The 14,259-nt window shown below is 38.8% G+C and overlaps 1 protein-coding gene across 2 annotated transcripts in view; it reads left to right on the top strand.

Moving 5' to 3' along the window:
• The window catches only part of LOC140483178 (uncharacterized protein C6orf118-like), a 60,853-nt gene that overhangs the window by 27,041 nt on the left and 19,553 nt on the right, over window positions 1-14,259 (top strand). For both annotated transcript variants that reach the window (XM_072581218.1, XM_072581217.1), the window contains exons 4-6: window positions 6,849-6,908; window positions 9,034-9,158; window positions 12,388-12,446. In XM_072581218.1, the coding sequence (XP_072437319.1) occupies window positions 6,849-6,908; window positions 9,034-9,158; window positions 12,388-12,446 (244 nt within the window). The remainder of the gene's footprint in view (window positions 1-6,848; window positions 6,909-9,033; window positions 9,159-12,387; window positions 12,447-14,259) is intronic.

Raw genomic sequence — 14,259 nt, 5'->3', positions numbered from 1 at the left:
TTATTCATAAATTTTATCCATGAAAGTTGACAATTTGTCTAAATTTTCATCTGGGTTCGAATCATCAGGCTCTAATTTCAAAATAACTTTGATTTTTATCCTGCTTTTGTCGGGTAACGAAAGTGCTAAGGCCGTACCTTCTTTCCTCTTTGCGAAAGAAGTAACTCAAGTCCACATGGTTACTAAAGTCTTTCACTGATTACAAGGCTGATGTTCAGAAAAGAGGAATAGGTAATTATATACCAAAACATTACATTTTGACTCAACCATTATCTCCTACACGAGAAAATAACTTGTGAAACAGAGTCCAAGTCCAATCTTTTAATGAGAACTTAATTTCAGTTCACTGCATTCTATAAAATTCATACCCCACTGACTACCAGCTCCCCAAATCTACAGAACCAACTCACACCCAATTAACTATTAATTAATATATCCATCATTCCATGAGATCTCGATTATCTCTTCAGGCCACATAAAATAATAGCAGTTAGTGTCGTAAAGTACTTTTCTCTTGTAACCCTCTTTTTTTTTTTAAGTGGATATATTTTTGGTTTCTATGAATCATCTCCATGATCATACAACAGCAGCTTGTTTTCATAAAATGCCTAAAACATCCCAAGGTTGTTCACATGGGTGATATGTAGCAAAATTTGACTGTGCCTCGCATAAAGAAAAGTTAATTATGATGCCCAATGTTTCATCACAAGATACCATTTAAGCACATTTTAAAGGAGGAGGGACAAGTAGAGAAACTTATGGAGGGAAATCCAGACCTTAGGCACATGGCAGCTGAAGGCACGGCCACTAATAATGGTATGTTAAAAATTTGGAGCGCTCAAGAGACCAGAAGGAGACTAAAACTATTTTATAAAATTGTAAGACTGGCAGACATTTATAGAAAGAGAGAGGCAAGACCATGCATGGTAAACAAGGATGAGAATTTTAAAATTAAAGAATATCTTAACTGGAAACAAGTACAGTTCAGGGGTAGTGATGAGTAGGTCTTGCTTCAAGTTAGGACATGACAAACTCTAGCTTTTATTGAGGCTTTGACCAGGAAAAAGGAGGTGTGGCTCATGTACAGGCAGCTGGGATCAAGGGAATCACTGGATGTATACAGGGAATGCAGGAGTTTACTGAAGAAGGAAATCAGGAGGGCAAAAATGGGTCACACAATACCCTTGGCTGAGAATATTAGGGTGAATCCAAAGTGGTACTTTAGGTATTATAAAGGAAAAAGAACAACCTCAAGGACCAATGCGTAGAACCGCAGGAGATGGGTGAGGTTCGCAATGAATGTTTATCCTCTGTGTTTACCATGGAGAAAAACATGAAGACTTGGGAACTTGGGGCAGTTAGTGGTAATATCTTGAGGACAGTCCATATCACAGTAGAGAAGATGTTGGATGTATTACAATGTATGAAGTTGGATAATTCTCCTGGTTCTGACTAGATATATCCAAGAACACTGCAAGAGGTGAGAGAAGAAATTGCAGGGACCCTGGTTGACATTGTTGCATCATTGTTAGCCATGTGTGAGGCCCCAAAAGACTGGAGGGTAGCAAATGTTGTGCCAATATTCAAGAAGGGCTGCAAAGGAAAGCATGGGAATTATAGACCAGTAAGCCTAACATCTGTGGTAGTTAAATTACTTGATAAGATTCTGAGGGATAAGATTTACATGTATTTGGAAAGATAGAGTTTGATTGGGAGTAGTCAGCATGGCTTTATGCATGGGAGATCATGCCATACAAATTTGTTAGAGTTCTTTGATGAAGTGACCAGGAAGGTTGATGAAGGAAAGGTGGTAGACATAGTCTATATGGATTTCAGTAAGGCCTTTGGTAAGGTCCAATATGGTAGGCTGCTCTGGAAGGTCAGATCACATGGAATCCTGGGTGAGCTGGCAAATTGGATATAAAATTGGCTTGATGGGAGCAAACGGAGGGTAATAGTAGAAGGATGCTTGTCGGACTGGAGGCCTGTGAGTAGTGGAGTGCCTCAGGGGTCAGTGCTGGACCCATACTGTTTTTATCTATATCAATGATTTGGATGAGAATGTACAAGGCATGATTAGCAAGTTTGTTGATGACATTAAAATAGACACTATCATGGACACTGAGGAAGGTTATCAGAAATTGCAGCAGGACTTTGATCAGCTGGGGAAGTGGACCGAGAAATGGCAAATTAAGTTTAATATAGAAAAATGTGAGCTATTGCATTTTGGAAAGTCAGATCAAGGTCAGAGTTTCATGATGAATGGTAGGGCCTTAAGGAGTAGAGTGGAACAGAAGGTTCTTAGAGCTCAGGTTCAGAGTTCTCTGAAAGTGGAGTCACAGGTGGACAGCATAGTGAAAAAGGCTTTTGGTACACTGGCCTTCATCAGTCAGGGCATTGAATATAGAAGTTAGGAAGTTACAGGACATTGGTGAGGCCGCACTTGGAGTATAATGTTCAGTTTTGGCCACCTTGTTGTAGGAAGGATAAGCTGAAAAAAATGCAGAAGAACTTTATGGGGTTGTTGCCAGGTCTCAATGGTCTGAGTTGTAGGGAGAGGTTGGACAAGTTGGGACTTTTTTTTAAAGAGTGTAGGAGACTGAGAGGGGACCTTATAAAGTTGCCAGGATCTTAGAAGAGGCATTGATAGGGTGAATACACTCATTCTTTTTCCTAGCGTTGGGGAATCAAGGACTAGACAACATCAGTTTAAGGTTAGAGGAGAAAGAATAAAAGGGAACCTGAGGGTCAACCTTTTTACACAGAGAATAATGTGCATATGGAATGAGCTGCCAGCGGATGTGGTTGAGATGGGTACATTAACAACATCTAAAGGCATTTGGACAAATACATTGATAGGAAAGGATTCGAAGGATATGGGCTAAGTGCAGGGAAATAGGGTTAGCGTGGATGAACATTTTGGTCGGCATAGACCAGCTTGGGCCAATGGGCCTGTCTTCATCCTATATGACTCTACTGCAGGGTAGAACATTGTAGAGAAGCCAGGAATACATTGAAAAAGGAAAAGTTGAAAATCACACAACACCAGGTTATAGTCCAACAGGTTTAATTGGAAGCACACTAGCTTTCGGAGCGACACTCCATCAGGTGATTGTGGAGGGCTTGATCGTAACACAGAATTTATAGCAAAAAGTGTGATGTAACTGAAATTATACATTGAAGAATTGATTGTCTGTTAAGCCTTTCATCTGTTAGAATACAGTGATAGTTTCACTTCTTTCATGTGTAAATCACAAAACCCTTTTTTTAAAGTTGCATTCTCGGGTTAGCTGTTAACAATGGTGATAGCTAGACACAATATGTTGAAGGTGTTAGCCCCCTGTGTTCTCTGTCTATGACCTGATGTTTAGATTGATTCCAATCTAAAAAGTGAGATAACAGAGCTTTACATAAATTCATGCAGTTTTTGAGCTCAAAGTTCTACATGAATGTATGTAGTTTTTGAGCAAAGTGCAATGTAACTCTGCAAATACAAAAAAATTCACCACACAAAATATATGTGGGTCTTTGTCTGTCTGTGTGTGTGTCTGTCTGGGGTGGGGGTTGTGAGTGTGATAATGTGTGTGTGTGTGTGTGTGTAGGTGTTGTGTGATTTTTAACTTTGTACACCCCAGTCCAACACTGGCATCTCCGAATCTTGAAAAAGGCAAATCTTGAGATAGTAAAGGTGTCGGTGAGTGCTTCATTAGCAGACTAACTGAGACAGTGGCACAGTCTGAAAATGTTAAGTCACTGAAATAAGCAATCAGTGTGGATGTAGATATATGATAAGAATCTTATTTCTGAGTCAAGTATGACATCAAAATTGCAAATTGCCTGGGGAAAAGAGGAGGTTAGACTTGGTGGCTGGGGAATAGAGTTTATGGAGTTTGTAATGCTTAGCTGGAGCTAATTTATGTTTAGTACCAGATTTCAAATTAGCAAATTTTCAACGTTACAGGTATTGAGAGAAGTGGCAGTGAGCGAAATTCCCAAGTTCCGTATTCAGCAGTCAGTGTCAGCAGACCAATTGTGGAACTAACTTCCAGAAATCATTGCCCAGGCATGTGGAAAGAAAATTAGAAAACTGATGATGAGGTAGTGTTCAATGTCAGCATGGCACATGTGAAACATATTTTTGGATGATATTACTGATGGGCAAGTAGATGAGAAAGGGTAATGTGCCAAATATAGATCCTGCCTAGGGTCACCAGACATGAAGATGCAGCAGTGGGAAGAGAAACTACTGTTTTTTGACTTTCTGGCTGTGACTTGATAATTTGAATGGGCCAAATGAGTGTAGTGCCACCTAGTTGTACTACAGTGGATACACATCAGAGGAGAATTGTCTAGTAGGGCAAGGATAGATATTTTATACTTTTCAAAGCCACATGAGATGTCATGCCTGACCTTGATAAGCATTTGGCACAGTGACAGGGTCAGAAATTTGATTGAATTTCAGATATGGAGTTCTGGGAAAGATGACCATGAACACATGAGGCAGAATTTTCTCATCTGAACCTCTAGCTCTCTCTCCTTTTTAACAATGTTAGCACACTTAGATCAACCTTTCCGGCATTCTTTCTGCGAAAATATGCTAAATACTTGTTCACATTGAATTCTGTATGCCAGAAGGTCTACCCAGTCTTATAAAGTTATACTTGGGTGCGAGGTTTCTTTCGGTATTAATCTTTTTTCTCTTTGAAACTGGCACAATACTGAAAACAATAACTTTCATCACAGCACTCATAAGTGTACCATGTTTGTGGTTATAATACATCAGTAAAATGTATCCATGAGTGCATATCACATAAATATTTTCTGCTGAGATAATTTACTTCTAAGTCACACTGTTGGACCCAAATATTTCTTGTATGTAGTATTGTCTCTGATTCAAGTGCCCACACCATCATATCTCCTTGAGCTACAATTATTCACTTCTGTCCTGTGATTAAATGAAGCTTGCAGGTCCACTGTGGTAAAATGCAGCTTGTCTGCTGGAAGGAGTGAGTTCAAATGAGTTGAATAAGTTTTTTTTATTCTGTACATTCTTGATCATAAGCAGAAAGACTATTACGATCTCTGATATTTTGTCAAAATACTTTATAATATCTCCATAAATAATTATTAAGATTTGCACTATCCTTCAAAGGTTTGTGAATGAAGATTGTGGATACAGTGTGAGGCTGCCATTTGAGAGATGGTAATCCCTTTTCATTTTCACGGACTCACTTCTTCCTTTTTGAATAATGCATACAATTATGCTTGTAAATGGATTTTGCGATGTTACTGAAAAGGTCCATAATAGCTTCATTCATCATAATTAAACCTGCATACATCCCTGTCGATGGAATCTAGTCTGTTTTGAAAGTGTCTAATTTATCCTAGTCAAGCGGCTTCTTTGTAAAGAATAGTCTGTAATTATAATAGTTGTATGTAAAGCTACCTTTTAAAGACTTATAGAATACGTCTTTTTTATTTTAAAAATGCTAGAATGGAAACCTTTTTTGTAAAGCATCAGCTTGATCTCATAAGTAATTGAAATCTATTAAGAATTCAAACTGATTGTGACATTGCATCCATATTATTACTACATGCTGTCTCCTCTATCGATATTGGAAACTACTCTGAATGGATGAATATTACATGTGGAGACACCTTGTTTCAAACTTATGTGATTTTAGACATATGCCCAAACAATTCTCATTCATGATCTCTAGATATGGGACAGAAATGCTCTCTTGACCATTTGAGGTGGACCTGCAACACCAGAGAGGGAGCACTGTGTCCTACTATATTAATTAAGTAAAAACAAGGACTGCAGATGCTGGAAACCAGAGTCTAGATTAGAGTGCTTTTCCAGCACCACTCTAATCTCTACTTAATTAATTATCTATCTCCATAAATTATTTAAAAAGAACATAGTCCGTATGATTTTCAAAAAAAAGCTCCTATGTTAACCACCTTTTGCAGTTACATTTGTCACATTTTTTTTCTACCAATCTTTTCCCAAGTCTAGGTTTCTATGGCATTATTTATTTATTGCCATCATTTATAATGTTTTATTCTATTAAAATCCTTGTATTAATTATGCAATTTTTCATCAGATTCAATAAATATCTAAAAACACATTTTCTGTTATTCTTTTAAATTGCTATTTCATTCCACAGAATTAACACTGCTGTTGAAATTCTGATTCAATGACCTGAATTTGAGTTATGTATTCTGAGTAATGTTCGAGGATTTATCACCACCAGTGAGTCAGCTGTATTGATAGAACATTTCTCTTCTAGCTTTTAGTGATTTCTGCTCAGTAGCCTTTCTTCAGATAATTTTATACAGAAAGAAAATTTCAAGAGCTTTTTTAAAAAGTAAAGTCAATATAGCAAATTCTGTCAACATTTGTAAGTGTGTGCTTGACAGAAAAATGATATAGTTCTCATTACACTTGCAGAAATTTCAGACAATGTACTGAACTGAAAAAAAATGCATGGCTTCATTTTAATATTGTTTGAATTTACAAAATAAGGCCACCATTGATGAGATGTTGAAATTGAAAGTGTGTCTGTGATTATTTATTCAAGGTTTTTTCAATAAAAGAAGTCTAGTTTAAGTTTGAAGCTGATGGATGTCATTTTGTCAGAAAGCAGCAATGGTGCATGGCTACCTACGTGAACCAGGAGAAAGTGACATAGATAGAGAAAACAACAAATGGAAATCTCATTCTGCAATGTAGTTTGCTTTCTTCTTCTTCTTTTACAAAAAATTAACTTTGTAACATAAAATGCTGTCTATTATTTGTTTTCACTTTTTCCATTTTACCTCTCTTCTGAATCTGAATCTTTCAGGCTGAATATGATTTGTACCTGTTATCACTCCTGGAATCCCAGCCAACAGATCGACACAAGGTAATGTAATCATGAAGTTACAGCACTTCAACTGAGCCTACATGTTGTTATGGACCTGACAAAACCCCCTTCAAATATATCAAGGAGACAGCCTAGACCCTAACTTTTATCTTTTTAAAGGCAAGTCTAAGGTGCAGTGTTCTAGATGTAATTCTATTACGTTGCACTATTCGGCTTTAAGCAAAACCTATTTTATCTTTACACTACAGTAACAATACAAACAAAAGATAGAAGAATTAATATATCTTTAACTCTATTAGAAAAGTTTACAGAATAATTTAGCTACTGAACAGCAACTGTTCCAGTATTGGAACAACCCATAAACACATCCTTGGCAAAGGCAAAATCAGTAAAACAGATTGTCTCACATGCCACACAAAAATGAAATGAAAAGTTATATGGATTTATTTATTGAACTTGTCTTGAATATTCTGTTTCCCCGTACAAATCCAATTTCCTTTCCAAGTTCTTTTTATTTTTTACTTTCTTAAATATTTGATCTCTGACCCATTTCTACTTCACAAAGCAAAAATGATTATGTCTAGGTGTGATCTAGTAATTAAACGATTCTGGAACATTATTGTTTAAATGTTAAGAAATGTTAACCTCTATGTAGTTTTCAATACAATTAAAAGAAATTGAATTTGTCTGAATGCTATATACTCAAAAATGATAGAGTTCTGTAAGAAAGAATCATCATAGAATCCCTATAATGTGGAACAGGCCATTCAGCCCATCAAGTCCACATCGATGCTCTGAAGAGCGTCCCACCCAGATCCAGTCACCTACCTTAACCCTGTAACCTTGCATTGCCCATGACTATTCCACCTACACATCCCTGGATACTATGGGCAATTTAACATATCGAATCCACCTAACCTGCACATCTTTGGACTGTGGGAGGAAACCGGAGCACCCGGAGGAAACCCAATGCAGACACGTGGAGAATGTGCAAACTCTGCGCAGACAGCCTAAGGTTGGAATCAAACCTGGTACTCTGAACAGCAGTGCTAATCATTGCTATACCAATAGGAGCAATTTTGAATAGGAACTATTCAATATGCTCTCACATGTTATTGCCTCTTGCAAGATTCTTTGGCTATGTTTCAGCAAGTCAATGTCAAGATCTTTATCACAGCTTCTCACATTCATGAACTTGACCCACCTTACCTCAATCATCCACTTCAACTGTGCTGGCCAGTTTGCAACTTTTGCTCCCTTAACTTTGATCAACTCCGAGTCATACTACCAAGCAGCTCAGAAGTTGAGTTAAAATTTTGGTCAAAATCCCTGAATTCTGTAAAAGCATTGGAGGGCCCCCTTCACGTAGGTTGCAATAATGAGGCAACCATTCCTTGGTGATAAATGCTAACCTTTGACAATGATGCCTACATCCCAAGAATTACTTTTTAAAATGCTATTAGGAAACTTGATAATCTGTAGACTGTCAACAAAAAAAATGCTTACAAAAGCTGCTGAGCAGAGCTCCAGTGCTACTGAATTTGGGCAAGAAATCTGTCAACAGAATACCTTAACTCAGGGAACCTGTGAAACAGAAGTGAGTCTTATGAGTATCAACTTTGACACAATTGATAGCATTATCACCTCTGAGTCCAGGCAGTTATGGGTTCATTGTCCATGACAAAGAAATGTGCGCCCACCTCTGTAGGGTGCAGTTATGAGAGAGTGGCACACTTTCAGAGGTTCTCTTTTTGAAATGCCTTGCCTCCCTCTCACATGGAATTAAAAGTCCTGTGACACCATTTGAAGATAAGCAGTTAATAATAATGATTAACTCATTACTATTATATATTGCAACTTCTGCACCAAGAAGCTGGAAATGCTAAAAGACAATGAAGAACTTTGGTGCTGTATAACTATAATGGGACAACGATACAATGTCCTCTGAATTGCTAGGACAGCAACAGTATTTTGTTGATTAATGTTAATGATAAAAATTTAAAAGATTAAGGTTTTCAGGAAGCTTAATGGTTTTTAAATTAATTTTCTTCTTCTGCAGGTGGGAATAGATAGGGTTGGGATATCTGGTCGGCATGGATGAGTTGCACTGAAGGGTCTGTTTCTGTGCTGTACATCTCTCTGACTCTGACTCTAAACCCAACAGATCTTGCAGGCTGAACTCCGAGGTATGGCTACCAGGACAGTGAAAACTCACCATGTAGAGGAGGTGCAACAGAAAGTTTTAAGTCTGGAACAGGAAGCGAGACTTGCATTGCAGAGGAATGATGAGTATGTGTATGCCATGTCTGTGAAAAAATTGCTTTAACTTTCATATTATCGTAATGATGTTAACCAGACTTGACTCCACTTAAAGAAACTTAAAACAGTGATACTATTTCAGTGTCCTGTCCTTGCTCATGTCATTGATGCACATTCCAATGTGATCTTAGTAAGGCAATCAATTTACAGGCTGCTTCCCTATTCACTATCAAATTAGGGAGTTGGGCCAGTGATGAGGTGGCAAACCTAAACAGGAGCCATGTGTGAGGCAAGCAGCAGCCTTTACTGTGGTTGCCATGGGAAACCTCCTAAAATGACTGGGTCACCAGAGGGAGTACCCTCTTGAGCATCATCACATTCGCTGGCTGAAGGCTGCACCCCTACCGTTTCATGTAGCCTCCATGTCAGCTCATATCTTTCATTCACTGTCTATGGCTCCTCATATCTTGCGAGCCAATATGTGGCACATTCATGCCCAATCATCCAGTATACACTGTTTACAGAAGTGATGAACCACATAGTAAAAGGACATATAGTAATAACTACTTAGAGAAAGATCACCAGTTCTATTTTGAAAAAAAAACCTGCTGTTTCTATAACCCTATAAAAGTGTCAATCAGACAGACATTGAAGTATCAGAGCAAAGACTTCATACCTCTTGATCATACAAACAAACACTGAGATCACTGAAAGAGCAATTTATTCTTACCAGATTAAGATGCTAATCAAGGAAATTCAATAACATTTCTGTCCAGCTGTCAAAACATAATCTCCCGATAAAATTGTTTTGTGAGTTTGTGTTCTCAGTCAAGCATGCATAATGAAATCAAATGTAAGAAAATTTTCAGTAAAACTGGATGGGTAGGGAGAGTTTGGCCTGGAGGTGAGATGTGCAGTGAATGATGGTTTGAGTGACTGACAACTTTTAATACAATTGAAATTTAATTAAAATCCTCTGTTGGAGAACTGACGTGGGCTTTCCACCTGAACTGTCTCTGCACCCACACTCTTTGCATACTGCAAACTCAACCTGAATATGAAAAGACAAAAGTAGCAGCTCAAGTCACACAGGTCATGTTTTCTCAAGTTCAGAGGAAGATTTGACACTCAGTTTCTTGAAATCTGTTTTAATTTCGGATTCTACCATTGAAGCAAATAACTTTTTAACTACCAATCATGCTCTATGACCAAGTACTCATTCAGGCTTTAAGTTTTTTTAAAAAGCATTAAAATTGCTCCATCCTCGAGTTTAATTTAGTACAGTGCATGCCTGTTGAAATCTAACTGTGTAGAAACTCTAAAGAGTATAGACTCTTATCATCATCTTTTGTCTGTGGAATTGATTCCTGATGAAGAACTTTTGCCCTAAACATCAATTCTGCTGCTCCTTGGATGCTGCCTGACCGGCTGTGCTTTTCCAGCACCACTCTTCGTCTCTATGGAATCAATGCCAATATATTATTTTAATTCACCTGGCAAAATGTTAGCATTCGAATCTAGTGAATCTTAATTTTTAGCACAAACTTTGAATAATAAGTTGTATTAAATAATTGTACCCTCCAGTTTGCTGTAGATAATCAATTTCATCATCTCATCCATCCCTCTCATCCCATCCTCCCCAACAATCCCATCTCATTCCTTGCAGAAACATCTCTGCAGCCAGAGTTACTTTATTGGGCTCTGGATAGCTATTTTGTTGTACAGTAACCCCTGCCATCTAGCTGCCTTCACTGCTCATGGACAGTTGCATGTATGTCACATACTCACATTTTCTATGTATCCAACATTTCTATTTGTGTCACATATTGTCACTAACAGATACACCCATTAAACTAACCTGTTAAAACAATCCAGAGAACAAAAATAGTGTATTTTATTATTGGGATGTCGGAGTTGCCTCAGAATGGATATTTTCTAATTGACTTATTCAGAAATGTTGTTACACACTTCTGAAGCAGGTGGGACTTGAACCCAGGCCTCCACATTGCACCACAAGAACCGATTGTTTCCTCACTGTCATGTCTGAGACCCAAACATCTCTACATTAATGAGCTGCTACATTAATGACCTTTCCTCCATCAAAAGGGCAGAAGTGTGAATCTTCGCTGATGGTTGCACAATATTCAGCACCATTCATGATTCCTCAGATACTGAAAGAGCCCATGCCCATATGCAGCAAGACCTGGACAACATTCAGGCTTGGCCTGATAAGCAGCAAAAAACATTCACATCACACAAGTAACAGGCAGTGATCATCACCAACAAGGGAGAATCTAAGCATCTCCCTATTGATATTCAGTGATGTTACCATAATTGAATACACTACTTTAAACATCATGGTGTTTACTATTAGCCAGAAACTGAACTAGACCAGCCAGGTAAATACTGTGGTTATAACAGCAGGTTACAGGCCAGAAATTCTGCAGAAAGATACTCATCTCCTGTTTTCCTAATGTCTATCCATCATCTACAAGACACAAGTAAAGTGTATGACAGAATATTCTCCACTTGCCTGGATGGATGCATCTCTAGCAACATTCAAAAAACTCAACAACATTCAGGACAAAGCAACTCCACTTAACTGGCACCACTTCCACCATCTTCAACAATCCCTCCCTTCCCTGCCAGTGTATGGAAGATGCATGGCAGCAACCCACCCAAAAATATGGGACAGCATTTTTTAAATCCATACCCTTTACCAACTGGAAGAACAAAGATAGCAGCTATACGAGAACACCACCATCTGCAAGTACTCGCCACATGCCTTCCTGACTTGGAACTATGCCACTACAACTTCATTATCAAGGGACTTACTTTCTATCAGCACTATGGGTGTCCTACACCACATGGAATGCAGCTGCTCAAGAAAGACAGCAATAAATTTTGGACTAGCTCGCGATGCCTACATCCAAGGAAAGACAAAATGACATTCATGGGATTTCATGGGCTGCTATCTATTAGATTGAAACTGGAGTCAAGTGGTATCACTGATTCACAGCAGCTAATGCTACACCAGCAGAAAGTTAACAATACGTTTATAGTCACCAATAATCAGCTAAGGTCATTTGGGTTGATGGAAGACTGAGAGTCCCTTGCTCTGGAAGTGGTTGGGAGGGCATATGATAGAGAGCAAAGTATGTTTGTAAAAGGGCAGAATCACATCTCATGCAGCTACCCTAGTTCTAAATAGTCCTGATGCATGTTTATAACATATTTGGTCAACATGTTTCTTGTTTAGGCTCAGAAATGAACTTGAGGCTGAACTTTCCAAACCAGAGCACTTATCTGAACAGCAAGGTAAGTTAAGCTTTTTGCTTTAGCATTACCAATTTTAGAAGGATTGGCAAGCCCCCTCAGCAAAGGTGTCAAAATGAAATACAGATGTAGTGGCTATGAGAACTTTGTGCTACCACTCGTTGCTTACTGCAGTTTCTCCCTTGTAGTTTTAGTCAGCTGTTTATTTAGAGTAAGCACAAGTTGCTGCATGGCCTTAAACATTGATTTTCTTTTGTTAAATTTCATATTGATGTGCATTTTTTATTATAAATGCTATCTTTGCTGTGCGTTTTGCTACAATCAAGAAAATATGGATATAATGTGGAAATGTGAGGATATTCCTTTGCCCAGGAAGTTTAGAAGAGCTGAATATTAGTTAAATGAAGAAAGACTACAGAAGGCTGCAATATAGAGGGAAATAGAAGGTCCTCAAGCATAAATCACAGGCATCTAATTTCAGATCTTAGAGAAGACAACAGAATGTTGGCCTTTATTTCAAAGGGAACGAAATAAAAAAAGAGGAAGTATTGCAGAAACAATAACTGACACCATTTAGACCACACCACAATAGTTGTGAACAGGTTTTGCCCACTTATCTAAGGAAAGATATATTGGTATTGGAAGCAATCGAGAGCAGGTACACTAAGCTGATCCCCAGTATGGAGGGTTTTTCTTATCAGGAGAGGTTGAGCAGCTTTGAACCTTGAGGCCCCAATTTAGGATTGTACCACTTCAGTATAGTGGCAGCAGTCTGGACTGGCTCACTGAGATTCAACAAGGGCCCTGGCAGATTGTCAGCATTGAGAGCATGAGTGCTGTCATCCCATTGCACTCCATGGAGCCAATCCTAGTAATTTATTAGAAGACAGATTGCTATACTGTTGTGACAACTTGCCTCATTTCAGTGTTGAGTCCTGCATCCAGCAGGGCAATAAATGTCGGGTAGTGAGACAGTGAAAACAATACACAGATGCTAAATCATGGCAGGTTGCACAACGGCTGTCCTAGACCTGGCCATCACTTTCACAATGGAAAGTATGGACCCCTAGCTGTTTGGGATCAATGTGTCATTGTTGAAGCCAGATTCCTCTGAGCTCTTTGAAATTGACAAGTCTGCAGAGAAGTCCTTAGCTGTGTACCAAACAACTCATGGTAAGTAGGCAAAAGTGAGTACTGCAGATGCTGGAGATTAGAGTTGAGTGTGTGGTGCTGGAAAAGCACAGCAAGTTAGGCAGCGTTCGAGGAGCAGGAAAATTGACCTTTGGGCAAAAGTCCTTCATTAGGAATCCTGATGAAAGGCTTTTGCCCAAAACCTCGATTTTCCTGCTCCTCGGATGCTGCCGGACCTGCTCTGCTTTTCCAGCACCACACTCTCAATCTCATTGCAAATGCCCCGCAACATTCTCCTGTAGGTAACCTCATTGAATTTTGAGTCCCTGTAGAAGAACTCAACTGTGACCTCATCCTATGGCAAAGTTAACAAGTTGTCCTACTCCTCTAGCCTGGCTACAGCTCCGTCATACCCCATATCTCATACCTCACCATGAGTAGATCAAAGGTGTACACAGTGCCAGTATCTGAACTGGCATCTGTGAATCTCTGATCATGTGACAGTGTTTCTTTGACAGTAATGTAGCATTTATCTCACTGTTCAGGAGGCTGCAGTGACTGATCAGGCAGTAGCTCTGGAGTACCTGAAAACACAAAATCAGACACTGGGGTGTTGCATGAATGGAGGGGAATAGGATGAAAAGTAAGAAGCTCATGATCACACCGTCTGCAGATTGTACTTCATGTCAGGATGAGGGTGAGGTGGAGAGATAAAGAAGAGGGA

This window comes from Chiloscyllium punctatum, chromosome 11, assembly GCF_047496795.1.
Source record: "Chiloscyllium punctatum isolate Juve2018m chromosome 11, sChiPun1.3, whole genome shotgun sequence".
NCBI classification, from domain to species: domain Eukaryota; kingdom Metazoa; phylum Chordata; class Chondrichthyes; order Orectolobiformes; family Hemiscylliidae; genus Chiloscyllium; species Chiloscyllium punctatum.
The sequence above is the reverse complement of the archived record's forward strand: the minus strand, read 5'-3'. Positions and strand labels throughout refer to the sequence as shown.